Raw genomic sequence first — 24,996 nt, 5'->3', positions numbered from 1 at the left:
GTTTCAATAAGATCCCCTCTCATCCTTCTAAATTCCAGTGTATACAAGCCCAGTCGCTCCATTCTTTCAATATATGACAGTCCCTCCTTCTTGGGAATTAACCTTGAGAACCTATGGTGCACTCCCTCAATAGCAAGAATGTCCTTCCTCAAATTTGGAGACCAAAACTGCACACAATACTCCAGGTGTGGTCTCACCAGGGCCCTGTACAACTGCAGAATGACTTCTTTGCTCCTATACTCAACTCCTCTTGTTATGAAGGCCAACATGCCATTAGGTTTTTCACTGCCTGCTGTACCTGCATGCATACTTTCAGTGACTGATGTACAAGGACACCCAGATCTCGTTGTACTTCCCCTTTTCCTAACTTGACACCATTCAAATAATAATCTGCCTTCCTGTTCTTGCCACCAAAGTAGATAACCTCACATTTATCCACATTAAACTGCATCTGCCATGCATCTGCCCACTCACCCAACCTGTCCAAGTCACCCTGCATCCTCATAGCATCCTCCTCACAGTTCACATTGACACCCAGCTTTGTGTCATCTGCAAATTTGCTAATGTTACTTTTAATCCCTTCATCTCTCTCCACTGGCTCCCTGTACGGTACAGAATCAACTTCAAGCTCCTCCTATTCACGTATAAAGCCCTAAATGGACACTCCCCCCCCCCCCCCCCCTACATCAAAAATCTTCTAACCCACCTCTCTAACTCCAGGTCCCTCAGGTCGGCCGACTTGGGGCTACTCACTATCCCGCGGTCTAGGCTTAAGCTCAGGGGTGACCGCGCTTTTGCGGTTGCAGCTCCTAGACTGTGGAACAGCATCCCTCTCCCCATCAGAACTGCCCCCTCCATCGACTCCTTTAAGTCCAGGCTCAAAACCTATTTCTACTCCCTAGCGTTTGAGGCTCATTGAGGAGGCGCTGTGAACTGTTTGCGTGCTACTGTATGTTTCATTTTTTTCCATTGGAACCTAATCAGATGTACAGCACTTTGGTCAACGTGGGTTGTTTTTAAATGTGCTATACAAATAAAATTGACTTGACTTGACTTGACTTGACTTCATCTAAATCATCAATGTATATTGTAAATAGCTGTGGACCCAGCACCGAGCCTTGCGGTACCCCACTAGTCACTGCCTGCTATTCTGAAAGGGACCCATTTATCCCTACTCTTTGTTTCCTGTCTGCCAACCAATGTTCTGTCCATGTCCGTACCCTACCCCCAATATCATCTGCTCTAATTTTGCCCACTAATCTCCTATGTGGGACCTTATCGAGACTTTCTGAAAGTCAAGGTACACTACATCCACCGGCTCTCCCCTATCCATTTTCCTAGTTACATCCTCAAAAAATTCCAGAAGATTAGTCAAGCATAATTTACCCTTCATAAATCCATGCTGACTCGGAACGATCCTGTTACTGCTATTCAAATGTGCCACTATTTTATCTTTTATAATTGACTCCAGCATCTTCCCCACCACCGATGTCAGACTAACTGGTCTATAATTCGTTGTTTTCTCTCTCCCTCCTTTCTTAAAAAGTGGGATAACATTAGCTATCCTCCAATCCACAGGAACTGATCCTGAATCTATAGAACATTGGAAAATGATCACCAATGCATCCACAATTTCTAGTGCCACCTCCTTAAGTACCCTGGGATGCAGACCATCAGGCCCTGGGGATTTATCAGCCTTCAGGCAGTGTCTTGGTAAAGATAAACAATAGACAATAGACAATAGGTGCAGGAGGAGGCCATTCGGCCCTTCGAGCCAGCACCGCCATTCAATGTGATCATAGCTGATCATTCTCAATCAGTACCCCTGCCTTCTCCCCATACCCCCTGACTCCACTATCCTTAAGAGCTTAAGAGCTCTATCCAGCTAACATCCAGCTAACAACTGAGCTAACATTTCAGGTCTGAGACCTACGTCAGAAGAAGAATCTCAGACCTAAATGTTAACTCTGTTCCTGTTTCCGCAGATGCTGCTCAGCTTTCTGAGTGTGTGCAGAAATGTTCTTATTTTTGTTCTTATTTGCAAAGGATCTTTCTCAGCATCATGGAAGTTGTTTGGTAAAGCCTCTCGCAGAGGTTTTTTTTAAATCTCTCACTGGAATGGCAAAGTCTTACTATTTCTTGTTGAGTTTAATGCTGTCCACCACAGTGCTTGCTATTTTGATGCTGGCTCAGCAAAGTACAGTGATTGTGGGAACATCTGGAAGAGAGTCTAACTTGGACGACAACATCTTGATTTTTGGAACTTAGCTGTCTGTGTATATGCAATCAATCAAGATTGCTGTATGATTTACTCTTTAGGAACACTGCGGAATGATAGTTTCACCATTGTATTAACTGTCCAGACCATTGCAATGAGGAACAAACATTGAGTCTAAGATGTAAAATAAATAAGGTGCAAAAGTTGAATCGATTTCTTATGCACAATATGTTTTAATTTATCCTAAAACCATACCGTAGATTTTATTTAGCAAAGGGAATAATTCTTGCAGTTACTCACAGAATTTTTGGAGTCACTTGAGAGGCAGTTTACCGTTCCTAATTCTCAACATGGCACCCTTCACTAGGAATCTTCAGACTGTATGAGCAAGTAAGATTCCAGCTTTATACTTCAGTTAACCACACTGAAGAATGTGAACTGTGGTACGCACTGGTGTGGGATGTACAGGACATGGTGGAGTTCTGATGGGAATGCTGTTGAGTTTTGGCAAACCTAGGGCCAGATGTAGGGATCCAATGATTGCTGAAGGTACCCAGTTGGGGACTTGTTGGTCACTCATGCCTGATGTACATTATAAATAGAGTCATTGTGGGGAGGAGCATCCATTTTATACAGAGACATGGCTCATTTGTGATCGAAACATAGAAAATAAATAAAGGAGGAGGCCATTTGGCCCTTCGAGCCAGCACCGCCATTCATTGTGATCATGGCTGATCATCTACAATCAGTAACCTGTGCCTGCCTTCTCCCCATATCCCTTGATTCCACTAGCCCCAAGAGCTCTATCTAACTCTCTTTTAAATTAATCCAGTGATTTGGCATTCACTGCCCTCTGTGGCAGAGAATTCCACAAATTCACAACTCTCTGGGTGAAAAAGTTTCTTCGCACCTCAGTTTTAAATGGCCTCCCCTTTATTCTTAGACTGTGTCCTCTGGTTCTGGTTCCGGATGAAGGAATCAGGTTTGGTTTAGCCAAGTTTAGAGATACTGCACGGAAACAGGCCCTTGGACCCACTGGGTCTATACCTACCAGCGATCCTCACACATTACCACTATCCTACACACACTAGAGACAATTTACAATTTTACCAAGCCAATTAACCTACAGACCGATATATCTTTGGAGGGTGGGAGGAAACTGGAGCTTCCCAGAGAAAACCCATGCAAGTCACAGGGAGAACAAACACCATGCAGACAGTACCCGTAGTCAGGGTTGAACCCGGGTCTCTGGCGCTGTAAGGCAGCAACTCTATCGCTGCGCCACCATGCCGCCCATTTTGAGGATCCAAGAGTAAGTATTTCTGACTCCAATTAACCCAATTTGGGGTTTTAAATTTCCTTTGCAGCATCTAACACAATATACGGAATGAAATATTTATTTCATTGTGAAATCATGTACAGATATCAAAGAGTACAGGAAATTGAGGATTAAGATCAAAGAATAAAACATAAAATAATATAACATCATTGCTCCATGTTTGTTTTTCAGAAAGACTTGAAGATTAAACTGCTCAGTACTAGTAAGATTGATAAACTAAATTTCAGCCATAGGGATTACAATAGCATACCTAAACTAAATCATAAGCACATGAAGGCTATGATATATTATATTTTTATTAATGTGTATGTGTATGAAAAAAAGGGGCATTTTGAGGGTGCAATAATAATTACTGCAATCTAGCTGGATTAAAAGGGTGAATTAAATATAAAGCTTATGTTGGTTTCATTAAGATATTTTGTGTTATACGGAGGTACCACAGCATTTTCTTTGTTAAAAAGAGGATTTAACTGCTGGGACTGCTAACCCAGGATTGATCTTTGCAGAGTTGAAAGGTCTCGAGAGGAACAGAACAGGCCATGAATATTTTTATAAAAATCGCTATTATCTGGCATGTTATTTTGAGAGAGATTTAATAAGCAACCCAATAAGCACAATGAGAAAAGTATTTGTTTTCTTCTTAACTTTATTTCTACTAACCATTTCTTGATTAGTGTGGGCATCAAAGGTTATGGGGAGAAGGCAGGAGAATGGGGTTAGGAGGGAGAGATAGATCAGCCATGACTGAATGGTGGTGTAGACTTGACGGACCGAGTGGCCAAATTCTACTCCTATTTCTTTTCCATTTCCATGTTCATAATGGTATAGCATTATAGCATTATCGCATCCTTTGCATTATGGAAAATCTATTGGACGTAATGCATAACTTTGTTATCAAATATTTCTTGGGTAACAGTGATTTCCATTTCTGATTTAATTTTTTACACAGTATTTAATTTCCAGGATGGGCAATTGATCAATTATAGGGAAATAGTTTCGATTTTAGTTTCGTTTAGAGATACAATGTGGAAACAGGCCATTCGGCCCACCGAGTCCGCACCGACCTGCGATCCATGCACATTAACACTATCTTACACACACTAGGGACAATTTACACTCATAGCAAGCCAATTAAACTAATCCTGTATGTCTTTGGAGTGTGGGAGGAAACCGGAGATCTCGGAGAAAACCCACGCAGGTCACGGGGAGAACGTACAAACTCCGTACAGACAGCACCCATGTCGGTATCAAACCCGGGTCTCTGGCACTGCAAGTGCTATAAGGCAGCAACTCTACTGCTGTGCCACCGTGCTACCCTGTTGAAGTTGAAGGAGATTGGAGTTGAAGGAGATATATTATGACATGGCAAGAGAAAAGTAGATTACTTTTAAATTAACACTCTAAGATGGGGAAGTCAATTATCACTTTGCAAAACAAAAGAGTTCAAGACAAAATGAAGTCCAGGTAGCAAAGAAGAAATGTTTGTAAGGAAACAAAGATGTACAAAAGTAATTCTATCTGGTCTTTTTGTCAAGAATATAACAACAAAAAAATCTGAGCATAATTAAAGCCAGCAATAAGAATGGCAATATGGCATTAGAGAACAGGAGAGTGAACTGTTAGTGTGATGGTAAGATTATTTTATACTTGCACCAGAAGTCAAGGGAACGACAAAAGATTACTGGGATCCCTTTGAGACATTTGTCAGGGCAGGTTATCGTGGAGCAGAAAGATATATCTGACCACTTAAAAAGATAATTGGCATCAGATTTCACATCTGAAGATGAAGCCGTGGCCTCATCGAATAGGGTTGTCATTAAAACTGCTGCATAAGAAGCACTGGTTGCAGCTAAAATGAAGGCACTTAAAAGTAAAAATGGTTCAGACAGTGCTGTTAACCGCATACTATTTAGGAGAATAAGGGAACTTTACACAGGCCACTGGTTTTTATTGTTTTGAATAACCCATCAAGTATTAGATTGGTTCCCTTGAATTGGTTTGTATAGTAGTTTTATTTAGGAAAAGGAAGATATTAGGTTTTGGCAATTATACCAAAATTATTGTGAATTTGACGGTTTTAGCTGTTGGAAGTGAGCCTAATAAATTGGTTGTCCATAGATGGTTGTCTAGAAGTTGAAGCGAACCATTCTTTGGTATGGTAGACAACTAATACCACTTATTTGCCATCTTAACCATTAACTTTACTAACCATGTCTTTGCCATCCAAATTATTGATAGAGATGAGCATTTGGAGTATCGCGTGCAGTTCTAATCACCCCATTACAGGAAGGCTGTGGAGGCTTTGGAAATGGTGCCAATGAGGTTTACCAGTATAATGGCTAGATTATGGGGTATTAGGTACAGGACAGACTTGGATTGTTTTCTCTGGAACGGCAGAGGTTGCAGGGAGACCAGGTAGAAGTATATAAAATTATCAGAGGCATCGCTAGGTAGACAGAAAGAATCTTTTTCCCAGGATGGAAAAATCAAATACTAGAGGGCATAGCCTTAACTTGAGAGGGGCAAAGTTTAAAGGAGATATGTGGGGCAAGTTTTTTACACAGAGGATGGTGAGTACCTAGAATAAGGTGCCGGGTGTGGTGGTGAAGCAGATACGTTAGTGACATTTTAAAGGCTTTTGGATCGGCATACGGATAGGCAGTGAATGGAGGGATCTGGGTTATGGGTATCGTGTATCTTTGTGTTTTATGACTGTTGGCATATCAATTTCCCTCCTGGGATTAAATAAAGTTGTGTCGTATCGTATATTCGGTACAGACATTGTAGGCCTGTTCTTGCACTGTACTATTCTTTGTTCTATGACAAGTAACAAGGAGCCAGTAATGACCCCTGAAGCACACCACAAGTCACAGATCCCCAGTCCAAAAACAACTCTCCACGACCACCTCCTATATCCTACTATTCTGTATCCAGTTAGCAAGCTCACCATGGATCCCATATGATCGAACACTCCACAGCAGCCTGCAATGTGCAGCCTTATCAAAGGCCTTGCTGAAGTCTATTGGCCTGCCCTCAATAACCTTCTTGGTTACTTCATCAAGAAGCTTATTCAGATTCATATGGCATGACCCCCAACGCATAAATCCATGCTGACCATTCCTAATCAACCCCTGTCTTTGTGTTTTTCTCAGAACACCCTCCAGTAACTTTTCTGCCACAGACGTTAGGTTTGCTGGTCTCTAGTTCTCAGGTTTTCTTTGCAGCCCTTTTTATATAAAGGCAAAAATTTTAACCACCCTCCAGTTTTCTGACACCTCACGCTTAGCTAATGATGATGCATGTATTCTTAAGAAATTCCACCTTATCTAAGCCCACAGCACTATGGCAGACCCAGTCTACATTAGGAAAGTTAAAACAGAGAAATATTGGGACACTTTTATCATGAATCTCCTTCTCTGACAACCCTATTATCTTTGCAACACTCCGCAAACTTCCTGCATTGATATTTGGAAGCCTTCACATCAAACCTCTTTGAAGTGTGGGAACAATTCATTCTCAACCCAGGGAAACTGCCTAAGAAGAAAGAAAAGTTATTAACAGTAGTTCGTTCACAGAATTGCTGATGATAATTTAGAGGAGGCACAGTGGAGCAGTGGTAAAGTTTCTGCCTTACAATGCTAGAGACCCGGGTTTGATCCTGACTATAGGTGCTGCCTGTATAGAGTTAGTATGTTCTTCCGGTGACTGCATGAGTTTTCTCCGAGTGCTTCAGTTTCCTCCCTTGCTCCAAAGATATACAGGTCTGTAGATTAATTGGCTTCAGTACAAATTGTAAATTGTTCCTAGTGTACAGGATGATGCTAGTGCACTGGTCGGTGCGACTTTGATGGGCTGAAGGGCCTGTTTCCATGCTGTATATCTAGAGTCTAAAGGATAGGTGCCTAGAAATTCATCCCCAGTCATCTATATGCTAAAACTCTTGTTTGTTTGTTTGTTTGTTCCTGAACTACAGCCAAAACGGTACACAATAGCGCAACAATTTTAGGCCCACCTCACTCCCCGTCATTCCTTTGGTGCGAATGGAAGAAGTTTCATTGAAATCAGTGTTATATTTTTTAAGTTATTCACATTTTAAAGTTTAAATCTATCTCCTAAGGATGGAGGGGGGAGGGAGGGGGGGAGAGAGGGAGGGGGTGGAAGGAGGATAAGGGGGGTTGAGGGGGATGGAGTGGGAGGAGAAGAAGGGAGGTAGGGGAGGGGGAGAGGATGAGGGGGGAGGGGGAGGGGAGGAGGGAGTGAGTGGGGGAGGGAGGAGGGGGTGGGAGAGGGGAAGGAGAGGGGGAGGAGAGGGTGCTGCACCAATGCAGGTGAGGTTTGGGCCCAACAAGTCCACTTGGTCTAGTTAGCACTAAAACATACAATACAGTACCATCAGTGAATACCCCATTGCCTCTGAAGTCAAAAGATTAAATTTTGGAGGCACAATACAATGCAATGATGTTGCTTTAAAATATGTAAGAACTACCCATCAAAAGAAATTACGGCAACATTATACTTTAACCATAATGGTTTGTATCAGGAGATTCATAATTGTAGCTATTTCTTTAAAGACATTGAATCGGCTGAATTTGTTTTTTATTGAACACCAAGCAGGCTTTCTGTTGATATGCTTGGGACAAAAAACTAGTGTTTGTTGCAATTTTTTTTCTGAACAAAAGTAGTGATTCTGCAAATCCTATTATTCTCACATTGCAAATAGTAGGAGTGGGGCCATTTGAGTTTAAGAACCTAGGTTTTGGCAGAATGAGAAGAGTGACTTAATAGAAGTGTGTCAGATTCTTGGAATCTGACTACAGGGCAAGTCAGGGAGAAGCAATGGGCAGGGAGCACTGCTGAGGGGGGTTGAAAATCTTGGCTCCACCAGCTCTGCCTTGTGATTTTCCAATAGACTTGTGGCAAATACTGCATTAATTATTCTTTGAGGGATTTTTCTTTTCTTTTAGATGAATGAATATCACCGGGAAAACATAATCAAGGATTCTAAATGTGTAGGAAGGATCTGCAGTTTTTAGTTTACACCAAAAATAGAAACAAAATGCTGGAGTAACTCAGCGGGACAGGCAGTATCTCTGGTTAGAAGGAATTGGTGACGTTTTGGATCGAGTCCTGAAGAAGGTTCTCAACCTGAAACGTCACCCATTCCTTTTATCCAGAGACTCTGCCAGTCCCGTTGAGTTACTCCAGCATTTTGTGTCTATCATGGATTTGAAAGTCCTCTGTAACTTTGGTGGATAGTACATATAACTCAGATCCTGGGGGGACAGGGCTTTCTCCATTGCTGCTCCCACCCTATGGAACTCACTACCCCAAACCGTTAGAGACTCCTCCACACTCACCACATTCAAAACATCGCTGAAGTCTCACCTGTTCAGTATTGCCTTCAACCACTGAAGGTCACCTCACCTTCTGTCTCCTTTCTCTGTTCATTTATTTATTTACTTATTTATCTATTTATTCATTTCCCTATGTTCTCAAAATCTCTGTAAAGCGTCTTTGAGTATATGAAAAGCGCTATATAAATAAAATGCATTATTATTATTATTATATAGGTGAAGCTAAAATAATGGTTATTCATTTTATTCAATTTTTCATTTGCCTTATTTTTACAAGGTTACTTTAAGAACTTTTATTTTCAACTCCAACATTAATTACGGACAGTTACAAAGTGGATTTTAGTGAATATAAGTTGTGACCAGCAGTCCCGGTAAATGATCAGCTTTGCTCCCAGTATTTGTTATTCTGGAGATTCCTTCACGAGACATGAATTACATAAGATCAGTTGCAATATTTTTTACAAATTCAAAACTCGCAAACAGCAAATTAGTTTATGTTCTTTATGTTAATGAATGCAAAAACATGAAACCCTTCAATTGCAATGATATTTTCATCTCATGATAATCCAAACTATGTACACAATCAAAATAATTATAATAACAAATTCACATTAGCAAAGATTAAATATATGTTATTGCATTCCATCTCATCTTTCATTCACAGGATCCACAGTGACTTGATCCTTTGGATTCATTACTGGCTCACTCATAAAAATCAGAAGATTGTGGTGGGAGGGTGTTGTTCTGGCTGGAGGTCTTTGACAGGGATCTGTGTTGGGAATTCTGTTGGTAGCGATAGATATAAATGGATATAAATGTAGATACGAGAAACTGCAGATGTTGATATACAAAAAAAGACACAAAATGCCGGAGTAACTCAGTGAGTCAGATAGGGCGGCACGGTGGCGCAACGGTAGAGTTGCTGCTTTACAGCGAATGCAGCGCCGGAGACTCAGGTTCGATCCTGACTACGGGTGCTGTACTGTAAGGAGTTTGTACGTTCTCCCCGTGACCTGCGTGGGTTTTCTCCGAGATCTTCGGTTTCCTCCCACACTCCAAAGACGTACAGGTATGTAGGTTAATTTGACTGGGTAAATGTAAAAATTGTCCCTAGTGTGTGTAGGATAGTGTTAATGTGCGAGGATCGCTGGGCGGTGCGGACTTGGTGGGCCGAAAAGGCCTGTTTCCGCGCTGTATCTGAAATATGAAATAGCATCTCTAGAGAATATGGATAGGCAATGTATCGGGTCGAGACACTTCTTAAGACTGATTGCAGTGGGGGGGCGGGGGGGAGGAAACTGGAAGGGCATGGAGTGCAGGACAAAACCTGGCAAGTGATAGGTGGATACATGTTAGATACTTGGGGTGGGGGGGTTGATTGGTAGATTGGTAAATGGCCAGATGGGAAGGAGATAAAAGGTGTGAGATAAGGAGAGAAGAGGAGTGAATGTGAAGCCAGAGTAATGGATATATGTGGAAGGGGAAAAGGGTTGTTTTGGTTAGTTATCTAAAATTTTAGAATTCAATGTTCATATCGTGCACACGAGGTGCTAAATTACTACAGCACTTAGTGTCTTTTTTAAAAATGTAAATGAAGATCGGTTGGCTAGTAAGTTTGCAGCCGCCAGAGATCGGGTTCGATCCTGATTACGGGTGCTTGTCTGTGACCTGCGTGAATTTTTTCCAGGATCTGTAGTTTACTCCCACACTCCATAGATGTACAGCTTTGTAGATTAATTGGCTTGGTATAATGGCAATTTGTCCCTAGAGTGTGTATAATAGTGTAAGTGTGTGGCGATCGCTGGTTGGTGCAGACTCGGTGGGCCGAAGGGCCTGTTTCCACGCTGCATCTCTAAACTGAACTAAACTAAACCAAACAAAACGGTTCTGGATCATGGGAAATCATCTTGGATTTCCCACATACCCGTATAATCTTTCTAAAATACAGAGTATCGAATTCCACTTTATTTTCTAAAAATGATATGTCCATGCACAAAATGCCAGAGTGTTTCCATCTTTGATGTCTGGTGTCCATTGTGGGATGACACCGCTGATGGTTTGATCTTTTTGCTTTTAATCTTGCTGAGGTCGTCTTCACTTCTACTGGTAATCCACCTTCCACTGTCCACAGGATATTAGAAATAGAGAGTAAAGAACGAGTTCCTTGTCTGTAGGTTACACAAACTGGCAGGAAAGGATAGATTTCGATCAGTGTAGATAAAATACTTTTCCTTAGTCTGAGGTTGTACTGGATTGGCTTAGAAGCAAATCAAGTGATAATATCTCCTGCCTTTCCTTTTAAGTACAATTAAGAACTTCACATTTTGCATCCTTGACTTGGTGCACACATGTAGTTGCCATCTTGCATGAATTAACTGAAGTTTGTTTGATGCATTCTGCAATGTAATTGTGGTTTCTCCGACATTAGCAAGGTGTTGCTTGTGATCCTGACTGTGAACCAAAACCCATGAAGTTTGGATGATGGAGGGGACTGAGCATACTTAACCATCTGGCATCATTATATCAGCAAACATAGATGTTTTTCTTGATGAAATGGATGAGGGGGGTGCTAATAGAAGTATGCAAAAGTCAACACACATTGCCAATGCCTACACAACCTGCATTCTATGTGATTAAGAGAGGTCAGGGCCTATTTTTGTGATCTATGACTCGATGAGGCACCTCTGATAATTTGCTTGTGTTAGTGCCATGCCAGCATATGGATCAGGTAAAAGATCTGCTGCATCGACTGTTCTTATTTCTGATATTCTTTTTGAGCAGACTTAATTGATGTTTGCAAAATTCAGAGATTTTGATGGAACATGGGGCAACTTCTGTTGTCAGAATTGTTAACCTATTAAGTCAGTTCCCAAAGTAATCACATGGGAGAAGAGAATTTATTTTTACCAGTGAGTAATAATCTGCAAAGGTGGTGGATAAAGATTCAGTCGTAACGATCAAAGGTGAATTGCACTCCAGTGGAAATGGGAAAAAAAACGACAGAGCTCCAGGGAAAGACTAGATTAATGAGAATTTCAAAGAGCTGGCAAAAGCACAATGGGCCAAATGATTTCCTTCTGTACAGTAATTCTGTGCATCTCGGTCTGAATTAGGAAAAAACTTTAAACATTGGGATAAAAAAAAAGTATAATTCCACAATGCAATTTTTATTTGTAGGATGTGTGTATTCAAGTGTGTGTGTGTGTGTGTGTGTTTTTTGTTTTTTGTTTTTTTTCTTCATATTGTTCATATTCACACTCACACCCTATTCTAATCGCCATTGAGAAATTGGCAGAATTGCCAGAGATGTTCTATGCGACTATGTTAAGTGACTTAGTGGAGTTATGATATTTCTTCAAATTTCCTGCTTTTTCCTTCTGTAATTTAGAAAAAGTTAAACAGTTATTTGAACATGCAAAATTTTTAATTAGGATATTGCAATGGATGGTAGCAAAATTGTTGTGAGGCTTGCAATAGACTTCACTCGTAATCTGCGCTTCAGATACTTATATCCAACAAAACCTTTGTCTTTTTTCATTTGTTTCATCCAATTGTTGATTAATGGAAGTAATTATATTTCCATTTGAACCTTGTTGTGAAATTCCTATTTGAAAAGTAGACCTTTTGAAGTAGTTTTGCTCGGTCTGGCAAGCTCATATCCAAACATTTCCCTCTCAAAAAATGTTTTGCCCTCGAGGCACATGGCCTTCTTCCAACAGTATCTCACAACAGTAGAAAGAATAAGGTTAACAAATAACCACCTCATTTAATAACCAGAACAATACGGTTTTATTAACCTTATTTTTTTGTTAACCTGATTCTGGCGTTGGATGTGTGCCACATGCTTCCAATAGTATAGTCAGGTGAAAACTCAACATCCCCCATGTAAAACATCTCCAAATATTTCCGTCTTTTAAGAGTCTAGTAATAATTAATTGAGAATTGACTGGATTGTCTTACATACGCTAGACTAAAGCCTGAAGTGGCAGAAATGACCAAACCTAAGTCAAATAATAGTAGAACACCCTGGACTAATTCTACAAACCCTGATATTTGATAGAAGCCACAGCTACAATTATGTAAACCCATTGCTACGAGGAAGTGCACGCCGCCATCTTGTCATTTCATGAAAAATAATGGCCTTGAAGAACGATTCTATTTACGATGTTGTTGTTCAACTCTTCTATCAATTCCCCAATTTACAGATCACACAGTGGAGCAGCATGAATTTGTGGTAAAGTCAGGGCTCTCACACAGTTTCATCGCGGTGATATAGTATACAGCAGTTTCATTCTTTCCTTTCCTAAGGAAGAGGTACTGAACAAATGCGTGAGATTTTAGAACCCCTATTCCCAACCCCCTCTCCTGAATAATTGCAACTTTTTCTTTCTCTTCTCCCCAACCATTTTCAGGTTGGCGTCTCTTTCTGATCATGGTTAAATTGATGTACTTCACACAAATAATTAAGAGAAAACAATTTGGAGGTAAAAAATAATACTCTCAGCTCCATCCATATGTTTAAACATTTTCAAGACACTATAGCCAGATTTTTATTCCTACCTACCACCTTATTTGGATTTAATTTTACAATGAAATGCAATGACATTGATGCTCTGTATATTAAAAAAACCTGAGATTGATGCTCGCACAAAAATAAATGAAAAGATAGCACGATGTAAAAGAAAGTAATGCTGAGAGTTAAGTTCACATTTGGTCCCATCGCTGGGTATTTAGACGCTGGAGGTCTTGGTGAAATGGTTAATTAACACCAAACAGATGGGGCCGGATAATCTTGAGCATTTCGGCAGTAATCGTTCCTGCCTGTTTTTAATTCATATTGCCATGTTCAAGCGGTTTAATTTTTTTCTTACTTTATTGCCTTTAAGTTGACCCTATTCTCTATTCAGATCAAACGCCATGCATTCTCACAGCATTGGGACATGGGCGTAACTGCCTCTCAGATCATGGTACCTGCAAGAGAAAAACATTTTAATCTTGGAACAATAAGAATGTTGCATGCAAGTATGACCCCTAACTGCAGTGAACTTTTGTTCACCTTGTTTTTTGGAAATGGATGAACTGATTAAGGACAGGGTGAAAAAGTTCTTCATCCATTCACCCAGCAAGCATGACCCCTCCACATTAATCATAATGTCAATTGTGTATGTCCCACTCATTCTTTGAAGAATTAGAATACATTAGCCCACGCACTCCATGTTTTTACTGTGCTGAATTAAAATATATGCATTTGTTATAGAATATCCAAAACTACAGGTCAAGTAATTGCACTGAAATTGAGGGCATCTTCTCAATTATAGTGTTCTTAAAATTAAACTTCGCCCTTGATTTATTCAGACATACCTTTCTCTGTTTCTTTTGGACATGAAGACCTTGGGGCTTCCTGTGTCTTGTGTCTACCTTGGGACTGCTATTAATTAAGAGTTGTACTTTTGACAGAGATGTTGCAGAACTCCTGCGATCTCAATGAACCAAGAGTGTTGCACAAGGAACTCTAATGAAAAAATGGATCAAAGCAATCCCCTGAATGAAATATATAGCAGAAATAAGCCCAGGGAATATTTCACGCTCGGAATAGAACCTACCCAAGTGTTCACCATTTGATTTTTGCACCATCAAACTTTGATGGAAACATGCTGCCCTAGTTTGGAAGGGAGGAACTTCCTGTGAGAATCCAATTTAAAGTCTAGAGAGGGTTGTCCTTTACACAATTTTAGTCTCTCTCCCAAGGCAGAGGAATCAATGGGCAGAGGGGGCAGCACGGTGGCGCAGCATTAGAGTTGCTGCCTTATAGCGCCAGAAACATGGGTTTGATCCTGACCATGGGTGCTGTCTGTATGGAGTTTATACGTTCTCCCCATGACCACAGGCGTTTTCCCCGGGTGCTCCGGTTTTCATTCACACTCCATAGACGGACAGGTTTGGAGGTTGATTGGCTTCGGTAAAGATTATAAGTTATCCATCGTGTGTAGGATAGTGCTACTGTACGGAGACCGCTGGTCGGCGTGGACTCGGTGGGCCGAAGGGCTTGTTTCCACGTTGTATATCTAAATTAAACTAAGCTAAAACGAAAGGGCATAGTGTTTAAGATGAGGAGGGTAAGATTTAATGAGAACCTGAGGGACATCTTTTTCACACAGAGGGTGGTGAGTATATGAGACGAACTGCCAGAGGAAGTAGTTGAGTCAGAAACAATAACAGCATTTAAAAGACATTTGGACATGTACATGATAGGAAAGGTTTAGAGGGAAATGAATTAATTGTGGACTAGCTGCCCCAAGATGGGACATCTTGATCAACAAAAATGAGTTGAGTCTGTTTCTGTGCTGTAAGACTCCACAAGCACAAAATCAGCCTTGGGGCTGCAATCTATGTTTTAGTTTTTAGCTACAGCATGGAAACAGTCCCTTTGGCCAACTGAGTCCTCACCGACCAGCAATCCTGGCACACACAACATTATCCTTCACACACTAGGGACAATTTTTTTACATTGATGCTAAGTGAATTAATCCACAAATCTGTACGTCTTTGGAGTGTGGGAGGAAACAGAAGATCTCGGAGAAAACCCATACAGGTCATGGGGAGAATGTACAAACTCAGTGCAGACAGCACCCATAGTCAAGATCGAACCCAGGTCTCTGACCCTGTCAGGCAGCAACTCTATCGCTGTGCCACGTTGCCGCAATATGTCTTATTTCCATTTATCTTATACCTTACCACTCTCAATTCCTCAGGTAAGCTTCAGTTGGAGAGAACTAAAAATACTGAGGTATTTGTTCCATTGGAAGGGATTAACCAATATTGCATTTTGTCAAACTAATTTGCCATCCTGAAACTTTCTTCCACTTGTTGAGAGACACCCAGAAAAAAATATTGCCCTACATAGTTTCAGCTTACATAATTTTCTTTTGTGGATCTTCTTTTTATATAATGCTTTGATCATCGTTATATTTATGGTGATTGTACTTTTTGTAAGAATAATTGCAAATTAAACAGCCGAAAGAGGTTCAAGTTAGAATTTCTGCCTGCTAAGGGAGTACGTCACATATAATGGTGACGGAAGGATTGGAGGTTGGCTTGTGAAATATGAAATGAAAATATTCAAATAAATTGGTTTGTTTTACTCATTTTCACGATGTCAAATGAGATTGGTGGCCGAGTGAGATCTCCACTGAATCCCACCTGAGATAGCACGACAAAACCAATTGTCTTAATATAGGCATAGGTGTAAAATGAGCTTCAGCGGAAAGAAACCTAGCCGGATCCTGTCTTTACACTTATCAGTGGGACTGCAACAACACTTGACTCCGTCAACAGACAGATTTGCCATCAGCACTGTGGTAAATAATTGTGGTGGAAAGTGGAGAGTTGCAATTCTCTCTTACAGCTAACATTTTTAGGCTTCTGCTTTCAAGAAGGACTGTAGCAAGCCTTGTTTTTTTAGTTTAGTTTAGAGATACAGTGCAGAAACAGCCACTTCGGCCCGCCGAGTCCACACTGACCTGCGATCCCCGCACATTAACATTATCCTACACACACTAGGGACAATTTACAATTATACCAAGCCAATTAACCTACAAACCTGTACGTCTTTGGAGTGTGGGAGGGAACCAAAGATTTCAGAGAAAACCCACGCAGGTCATGGGGAGAACGTACAAAGTCCGTACATACAAGCACCCATAGTCGGGATCGTACCCGGGTCTCCGGCGTTACAAGCGCGGTAAGACAGCAACTCCACTGCTGCGCCATAGAAGTAATTAAACATCAAAATATAACTAATGCAATATGCCATTGAACAACAATATTACAAATATTCGTAACTCTTTTCTCATTCTGGAGTAATATCTGGCACTTAGGACAATGATTGTTGGAAGCAAATGATATTATCCCCAAAATGGCATTCCTGTTACCCCTTGGACATCTGTTTGCAACCATCTTCAGTTGTTTCCAAGTGAAATTTTCTCATTCATTAGCTCAATTAAATTGTTACCCTTAACCAAACGCTCAAATGGTTCAGCCAGTTCAATGTCAGGACTAGTGGAGCAGCTCGGAAGTTGCGAAAGATGTGATTGAGCCACAGAGGCTATAGAAAAGATTCATAGGGTTATTGCCTGGAACGGTGGGCTTGAGTTCTAAGAAGATATTGGATACGCCAGCTTTCCCCTGTATCAAAGCGGAGTAGCAGTGATGTGATAAAGGTATATAGAATAATACGTCGAATAATAAGGTACATAGAATAATCTAGGGAGGCACAGTGGCAGCAGTAGAGTTGCTGCCTTACAGCACTATAGACCCGGGTTCAATCCTGACAACGGGCATGTCTGTACGGAATTTGTACGCTCTTCCTGTGACTGCAAGGGTTTTCTCCTGGTGCTCCAGGTTTCCTCCCACATTCCAAAGATGTAAAGGTTTGTAGGCTGATTGGCTTCTGTGAATTGTAAAAAAAATTGTCCATAGTGTGTGTAGGATTGTGCTGGTGTGCAGGGTGATCGGTGGTCGGCGTGGATTCGGTGAGCCGAAGTCTCCGCGCTGTATCTCTAAACTAAATTGGGTGGATAGACAGAGGCTATTTCCCACAGGAAGGTGATCTAAAACTAGGGCATGGGTTTGTGAGAGGGTGGCGATTTAAAGGGGAACTGAGGATTACATTTTGCCCATGAAGAGTAGTTGGTAACTGGAATGAGCTACCAGAAGAGCTGGTGGAGGCAGGAGCAATATTTAAGAGAAATCTGGACAAGTACTTGAATGAACACGACATTGAGGGAAATGGAATTAATACAGACAAGTGGGATAAATACAGGTAGGCATAATGGTATGGCAGAAGCACAGAGAGGCTTGCTTCTGTGTTATGCAACTCTTTGACTCTAGTGCATTTACGAAGTCATTAGAAAGTCCATCCATTCATGATTAATGATTTGGTTCTGCGAAAAATTAAAACAAGAAGTACATTTATTGATTAAACTATTGCACGCTATCTTAATGCAATGAGTCATTGACATTGAATTTTTAAAATATATAATTGAAATTGCTAATTCATCAAAATAAGGTGAGACAATATTTAAAATATCCATCTCCTTCAAAAGGTCTGGAGCATTTGATTGTAATTTTGTTCAAGCTGGGTATTGTGCTTTTTAAAACCTGAACCAGATTATGACAAAGTCAACCTCAGCAATCCTGTCGGAAATGGAACTTTCTATAAGATTAATCTGTCTGGATACATCAATGGTTTAGGAATTGGAATTATTTTCCACATGTCTTGATGATAGTGAGTACACTGTTAAAGATGAACCCGATTACCAAGTGTTGTGCTTGGCTACAACCATTGTGATTTCCGTAAATTATATTAGTTTTTACTGCAGCTGTTTTCTCAGCCCATACATGGATCCACATCTGGTTTCCCAATGCTTCATTTTAAATTCAAGTATTTTATCTTCCTTGGTTTCATTGCACTAACCTAAAACTTAGATAGTCCTCAACGCAGGACAGAATGTATTTATCTATCATACTTATTTATTTATCATGCATTTATTTACATGCCAATAGGATCACGCAGCATCTACACAACATTGTCCATATTATTTTAATATTGAGGCAATATCAAGATTGAGCTCACTGTCATAGTTAATTATCCCAGTGTGTATTACAAATTATCTTCAAACTGTGCTTCCCTTTAAGACTGTTTCCCTCACAGTCCCCACCCCCAAGGTTATCTTTCATATCCCATGCTCATTTGTGCCCAAATTAGTTATCTGTTGCCAGATCTAAGAACCTGTCAAGATTTGAGTAATTTATCAGCAGGATTCTGAAAGATGTATCCAGATTCATCTGGATACAGCATTTGATATTAATAATTGTAATCTTTCAGCAGAAGACTTTAGCTCGAGAATCATCCTGAAAACGTTTTAAATTTAGATGCCGATTTTATGAATCGTGTTTCTAGCATTTTAGTACGTATATTTCCAGATATTCTATAGATTGTTTCTTTCCATGATGGATAAGTACAAATCTGGACCGGAAATCTAAGCTTATCTGAAACTCTCAACTTCTGCAGAGTCAGGTTAAAATCGAGCTATGCTGCTTTGGGAATAATGATTTCCTATAGAAATACGCATCTTCTAAGATATCTGAGTAGAAGAGAGACTTGGCAAAGAGCCAGGTTTCCACTGCTCCTATTGATTATGAAAGTTAATTTAGCAGTGAATATGGACATACGATCAATTGGCTTATGTTATTTTTTTGAATGAAATCGTGTCCAAAATTAGACCAACGTTCCCATTAAAATGTCTATTTTCTTTCTGCAGTGGTTAGAATAATTTTCAAGAGTTTGAATGTGAAATTTATTCATTTAAATGAATTAATTGGATTTTTTTTCATGGACATTTTTTAAAATGGTGAACCAGTATAATTGGTATCTTTAAATGGCTCCATATTTTCATTTTCATTTTTGAGACTGTGAAACTGAGTTGGTGAAGAAGAATTTAAATGCGAGATGTCATAAAGGTTGAAGGAAACAAGCGATGAGATAATTTTGACAGTACAATGTCACTGTTTGTTGCAGTAGTTTGAAACACAAACAATAAATAGATTGGAGTCAATTTCTATACAGTGACATTTGGATTACTGCAGGGGAATGTAGAGAAATTGGTATTTCAAAAGGGTGATACAATCCTAAAAGTGTCAACAGTGATATATATCTTATTGTTGCTTTGCTTCTTTCCTTTACTACTTGTCAATAGTTGTCTGATGATCTGTTTCTGTTGTTCCTAGGTCGAGGTGACTGATGTTCCATTTCATATAATCACTGATGCGTATGAGGGGAAAGAACACATTATACAAGTTGCTGCTAAGGACAGTGAGATTGGTAACTGGAGTGAATGGAGTAAGGCTGTACACGCAACACCATGGACTGCATTGGCATCAGATTACAAGCCTGAAGAAAAAATTAACAATGGTATGCCATAATATAGCAGTTCAGCTTTTTTCAATTTAAATCCATTACAACCCTGAAAGTCTTCCCAAGCTAAAGGATGAAAAACATGGTTGGCCAAGTTTTTTAAATGATCCTTTTATTGAGGTCAGGAGAATTTGTCCAACTGAAATGTGTACACCTGTCATGCACTTACATGTAAATTGTCATTCACAAATAATATATTGTTTACATGTTTGTGCAAATATGTGTTTCTATTTTTGAGGCTTGGCTTTGAATCTACCATGCAGCAATTTTTTTTAATTAATTTTCCTTAGTGGGTGCCAAGGACTGTTATCATTCTGTTCAAATAACATGTGGGTCCATTTTTATTGTTGCCAACTTTTGCATTTACCCCTTTTTCGTTGGCTGGTCATTGATTGGTTTTCGACCTCCATCGCTTTGCTCCAGCTATTACTGCTAATTATGAGCCGAGACATTGAAAACCAATAAATTACTAAGCACTGTAGTACACCATAATGGATCACACTTTAACCCAGTATTCACATTCACTCTTGCCTGGTAGAAGCCATTAAAATACTAACAACTTTTCTCAGTCTGGTAATAGTAGAATGACTGGAGCCAGTCAGGGAACCCTGTCTGCTCGTGCTTTGACGATGCTTAGAATTGCCAACGCATAGACGGAACTTCAAATTTTGCATGTTGTACTGCTATGCTACCTTATGGTTCTACCATAAAACCATGCCCAATGATAACTAACTGTTAAAGGCGATATGTCATGTTACTCAGGCAGTCTATGTCATTCCCCTATGACAACGTCCTCAATGCCAAATTCTGGTTAATTACAAAATACATGAAATAAATATCTTAGATCTAAGAAGAGGACAGAGACTGAAAAGATTGTAAGGAGTAAATCTGATAGACTAAATTCTGAGTGTGGAATTTTGATTATAACCCAGGTTGTAGAAATTATTTAATGATATTATAACTTTTTCTTAATTCCTTAAATCAAACAAACCTACATGCAAGGAGAAAAATAAAATAAAACATGAATTTATATAAGATAGACATAAAATGCTGGAGTAAATCAGTGGGACAGTAGCATCTTTGGAGAGAAGGAATAGGTGTTTCGGGTCGAAAGCCTTCTTCAGAATGAAGAAGGGTCTCGACCCGAAACGTCACCTATTCCTTCTCTCCAGAGATGCTGCCTGTCCTACTACATTACTCCAGCATTTTGTGTCTATCTTCAATTTAAACCAGCATCTGCAGTTCCTTCCTACTCATGAATTTATATAAGGTCTAGTCACATTCTTCAGAAATATTTCAAAGGTACCTGATGTACTTTGAAAGGCAATGAATATTAGGTATCATTTCATTTCCCAAAATGTGCCACAAATTGGGACTGGAGCACTCTGTTCTTGTTTAAATATTACCTTGGGATCTTTAATATTCACTAATAGAGAGGGTACAGCAAGTGGGGAAACTTTTGGCTGCGTTGCATTCTACCAGTGCTTCCTTGCCCTGGATTAAGACTTAAACTCATTGGGGTGAAATCTGTCTTTGGTTCCCAATGCTAAACCCATGACGATTGAAGTTAATGGAGCCGAATGTTTAACTAATGCGCACGCACACGTTTAGCATTACCAAACAATGATACATTTATGACCATGACTGCTTGACTGTGTTGCAAATAAAAAACTACAAAGTCTAGGCAAATGGAAAGTATTGATGCATCTTAATATAAACTCCATGACTTTGATAAATCCTTTATTACTTCAACAGTTTCAGACATCTTAACCAGTACAACCCCAAGCGTTAGTGCCAACCGACAAAACAACTCTCCGAAAGTGGAATCGTCCATGACCTTGTTCCTCGGCATGTTCATGGTTTTATTTATCTGGTAAGATGCACAAATTCTCAATTTTCTCAACTACATTTTGTACAGAAGTTGCTCGCCTAAATGAAATTATTTGAATAATAGTTTTGATTATTTTGATTTATAGAATGTCCAATTATTACATCAATTAAGGGTAACTTTAATTAATTAGTTCTGTTGTGAATCTGTGGAATTCTCTGCCTCAGCAGGCAGTGGAGGCCAATTCTCTGAATGCATTCAAGAGAGAGCTGGATAGAGCTCTTAAGGATAGCGGAGTCAGGGGGTATGGGGAGAAGGCAGGAACGGGGTACTGATTGAGAATGATCAGCCATGATCACATAGAATGGCGGTGCTGGCTCGAAGGGCCAAATGGCCTCCTGCACCTATTGTCTATTGTCTATAACGCTGACAGTTGGAATTTGGCGGGCTCAGGTAAGTTCAGCAAGCATTTTCATTTTCTATGACAATTGACACAGGGCGGCACAATGGTGGTGTAGCGGTAGGGTTGCTGCCTTACAGCACTTGCAGCACTGGAGACCGGGATTCGCTCCCGACTACGGGTGCTGTCTGTACGGAGTTTGTACATTCTCCCCGTGACCATTTCGGTTTTCTCCGAGATCTTTGGTTTCCTCCCACACTCCAAAGAGGTACAGCTTTGTAGATTGATTGGCTTGGTATAAATGTAAATTGTCTCTTGTGTGTGTAGGATAGTGTTAATGTGCAGGGATTGCTGGTTGGTGTGGACTCGGTGGGCCGAAGGGCATGTTTCCACGCTGTATCTCTAATAAAAAATAAGATGGGCACAAATCCAGAGCATGAATATCTTCTGTTTTAGTTCTCACGGTAAGGTCCTATCTGTGACTTTAAAGATTTGGCCTTTAACTTACTGAACTCCTGTGAGCAATAAATCTGAACTGAGTGGCAAGTTCGTAAAGTAAATAAGGTTGACACAAAATGCTGGAGTAACTCAGCGGGTCAGGCAGCATCTCGGGAGAGTAGGAATGGGTGACGTTTCGGATTGAGACCCTTTTTAAACCAGCATCTGCAGTTTTTATTCCTACTAAGTAAATAAGGTTGGTGGATGTATCACCTAAGGCAATACAAAGCTCTCATTTGAAGGCAGAAACAACCAGCATAACAAAATAAGCTACTTAGTATACTACGTAGGGATGACATCCAAAAAGATTAGTGTCAGAGAAAATTGCATCCATGTGCCATCTCTGGCCAGGTTGTATTTCTGGACATATCATGATCAACTTCCATCGTGGCTCAAAACAAACTTCTGAACTAGAAGTTATTTTTCTGTTGCTTCTGTTGCTGTAGGAACAGTTGCGCAATTACTTATTGATGAAAAATTTGCAGTGTGTTTGTGGTTTTTGTCATGATGTGATCTCCATGTGAGGTTGTTAAACACTATAGGAATATATGCCACAATGCATTGTTGAATCTATGAATCTTGGTAGTATTTATTAACATGGCATGGGGTGATTGATCAAATCTCTGGAGATATCAACTACTATGCTTGTTCATCAAAATCTATCCCAGTAAAGCACCATAAAAAAGTATCAGAAATTCTGACAATCTATCTATTGTTTTCAGTTTAACTAGAATTTGTGGCGATAAATATTGGACTCTTGTGAGTTATTTATTTACTTTGTTTGGTTTGTCATTAATACTGGTTCGGCCACATTTTGATACCCACCCCCACTTCCCTTGTTAAAGTAAAAAATGCTGGGAACACTCGACAGGTCAGGCAGAATTTGCGGAAAGAGGAACAGTTAACCAATATTAGACACGAGGAACTGCAGATTCGGGTTTACAAAAAAAAACACAAATTGCCAGAGCAATTCAGCGGGTTGGGCAACATATCTACAAAACATGTATAGGTGACATTTCTGGTTGAGAACCAGGCTGTAGAAGGGTCCCAACCGGAAACCTTACCTATCGTTACCTATGTTACACTACATCCATGTTCTCCAGAGATGCTGTGAGACCCGCTGAGTTACTTTATGTCTTTTTTTTTAACAGTGAACCAATGTTAACCAGTATTCAATTAAATCTCTTGAAATCAAAGGCATATTCTCTACTCCAGTGTGTAGTTCTTCCATTCACATCTGGATTAATGCAGGGAAAGTTATTTCTATCGGGACATGGTGAGCAGATTAAAATGTAGAAACAAGGAACTGCAGATGCTGGTTTACCAAGGAAAGTTATAAATGCTAGAGTAACCTAATGGGTTAGACAGCATCCCTGGAGAACATGGATAGGTGACATTTCGAGTCGAGTCCCTTCTTCAGACCGAAGAGTCTGGAACATCCTGAAATGACGCAAAACGTCACCTATCCACATTCTGACCAGCTGAGTTACTTCGGCATTTTGTGTCTTTCCATGAGCAGATTATTGCTGAGTAAGAGCTCCTTGAGGGCACCAGCTTTGAATCCTTTCCTTGTTGAAAGAAGCCAATCTGCGGAGGAATTCATTGTGTTAATCCTGGCCTTTTGGGATAGAGGGGGATTGGGGGGTTTGCTGAGCAGAATATTCCTAACCAGTCTTCCACACCATAAATTGATAGGAAACGTCCACCATATCAGATAAAAATCAGTGTAATAGTTAACCAATGCTTAACCTTTCAGGATGTTCTTCAGGGAGATTAATTGGCAAAATTATTGGAAGTGCACATATATTCTTTGTCCACCTGCATGTTTCTACTATTGACTTAGACCATATGCCGTTCTTCAGAATAATTCAAAACTGAACTGTCTCATTTGCTGTTATTCAAGTATTTTATGGGTGATTCAGATTACTGATTACTATTACTGATTACAATTGCTATTACAGATTCAGATTACTTGATTACTTCAAGTATTTCAGATACTAGTGCCCTTTTTATCCATTTGCTGTTGAGCAAAGTATCTTTTGTCTTCCTTTCTCATTTCTGTCTCTTCCCCAACCTATTCAGTTCAATTTTCCACCTTCCTCTTCTGTTTGGATTGTCTTTCTCTCTTTCTTTCCCTCTTCTACAAGGAAGGGTCATTTTCATGTATTTTTCATTTATCACTACAAAGGCCTATTAATGATTCACTGTTTGCAGCTTAACTGGGTGGCTTATCAATGGGCAGTTAAAAGTTAACCGCTGAGTTATGTATGGGCCGTATCAATGATGACAGCAGATTTCATCCTCCCAAGGTTTATCAAACAATAGGAAAGTAGTCCGTTTACATCCACTTTTATCCAATAGCTGATTTTAAAAATGGAGTGTATAAT

The 24,996-nt window shown here is 40.0% G+C and overlaps 1 protein-coding gene across 10 annotated transcripts in view; it reads left to right on the top strand.

The window, feature by feature from the left end:
• LOC144609249 (ciliary neurotrophic factor receptor subunit alpha-like) overlaps positions 1 to 24,996 on the top strand; it is a 411,896-nt gene that overhangs the window by 367,151 nt on the left and 19,749 nt on the right. For all 10 annotated transcript variants that reach the window (XM_078427709.1, XM_078428140.1, XM_078428002.1 and 7 more), the window contains 2 exons: positions 19,697 to 19,880; positions 21,639 to 21,756. In XM_078427709.1, the coding sequence (XP_078283835.1) occupies positions 19,697 to 19,880; positions 21,639 to 21,756 (302 nt within the window). The remainder of the gene's footprint in view (positions 1 to 19,696; positions 19,881 to 21,638; positions 21,757 to 24,996) is intronic.

This window comes from Rhinoraja longicauda, chromosome 1 (genome assembly GCF_053455715.1).
Source record: "Rhinoraja longicauda isolate Sanriku21f chromosome 1, sRhiLon1.1, whole genome shotgun sequence".
NCBI lineage: Eukaryota > Metazoa > Chordata > Chondrichthyes > Rajiformes > Arhynchobatidae > Rhinoraja > Rhinoraja longicauda.
Note: the sequence above shows the minus strand (reverse complement) of the source record. Positions and strands in the feature narration are given on the sequence as shown.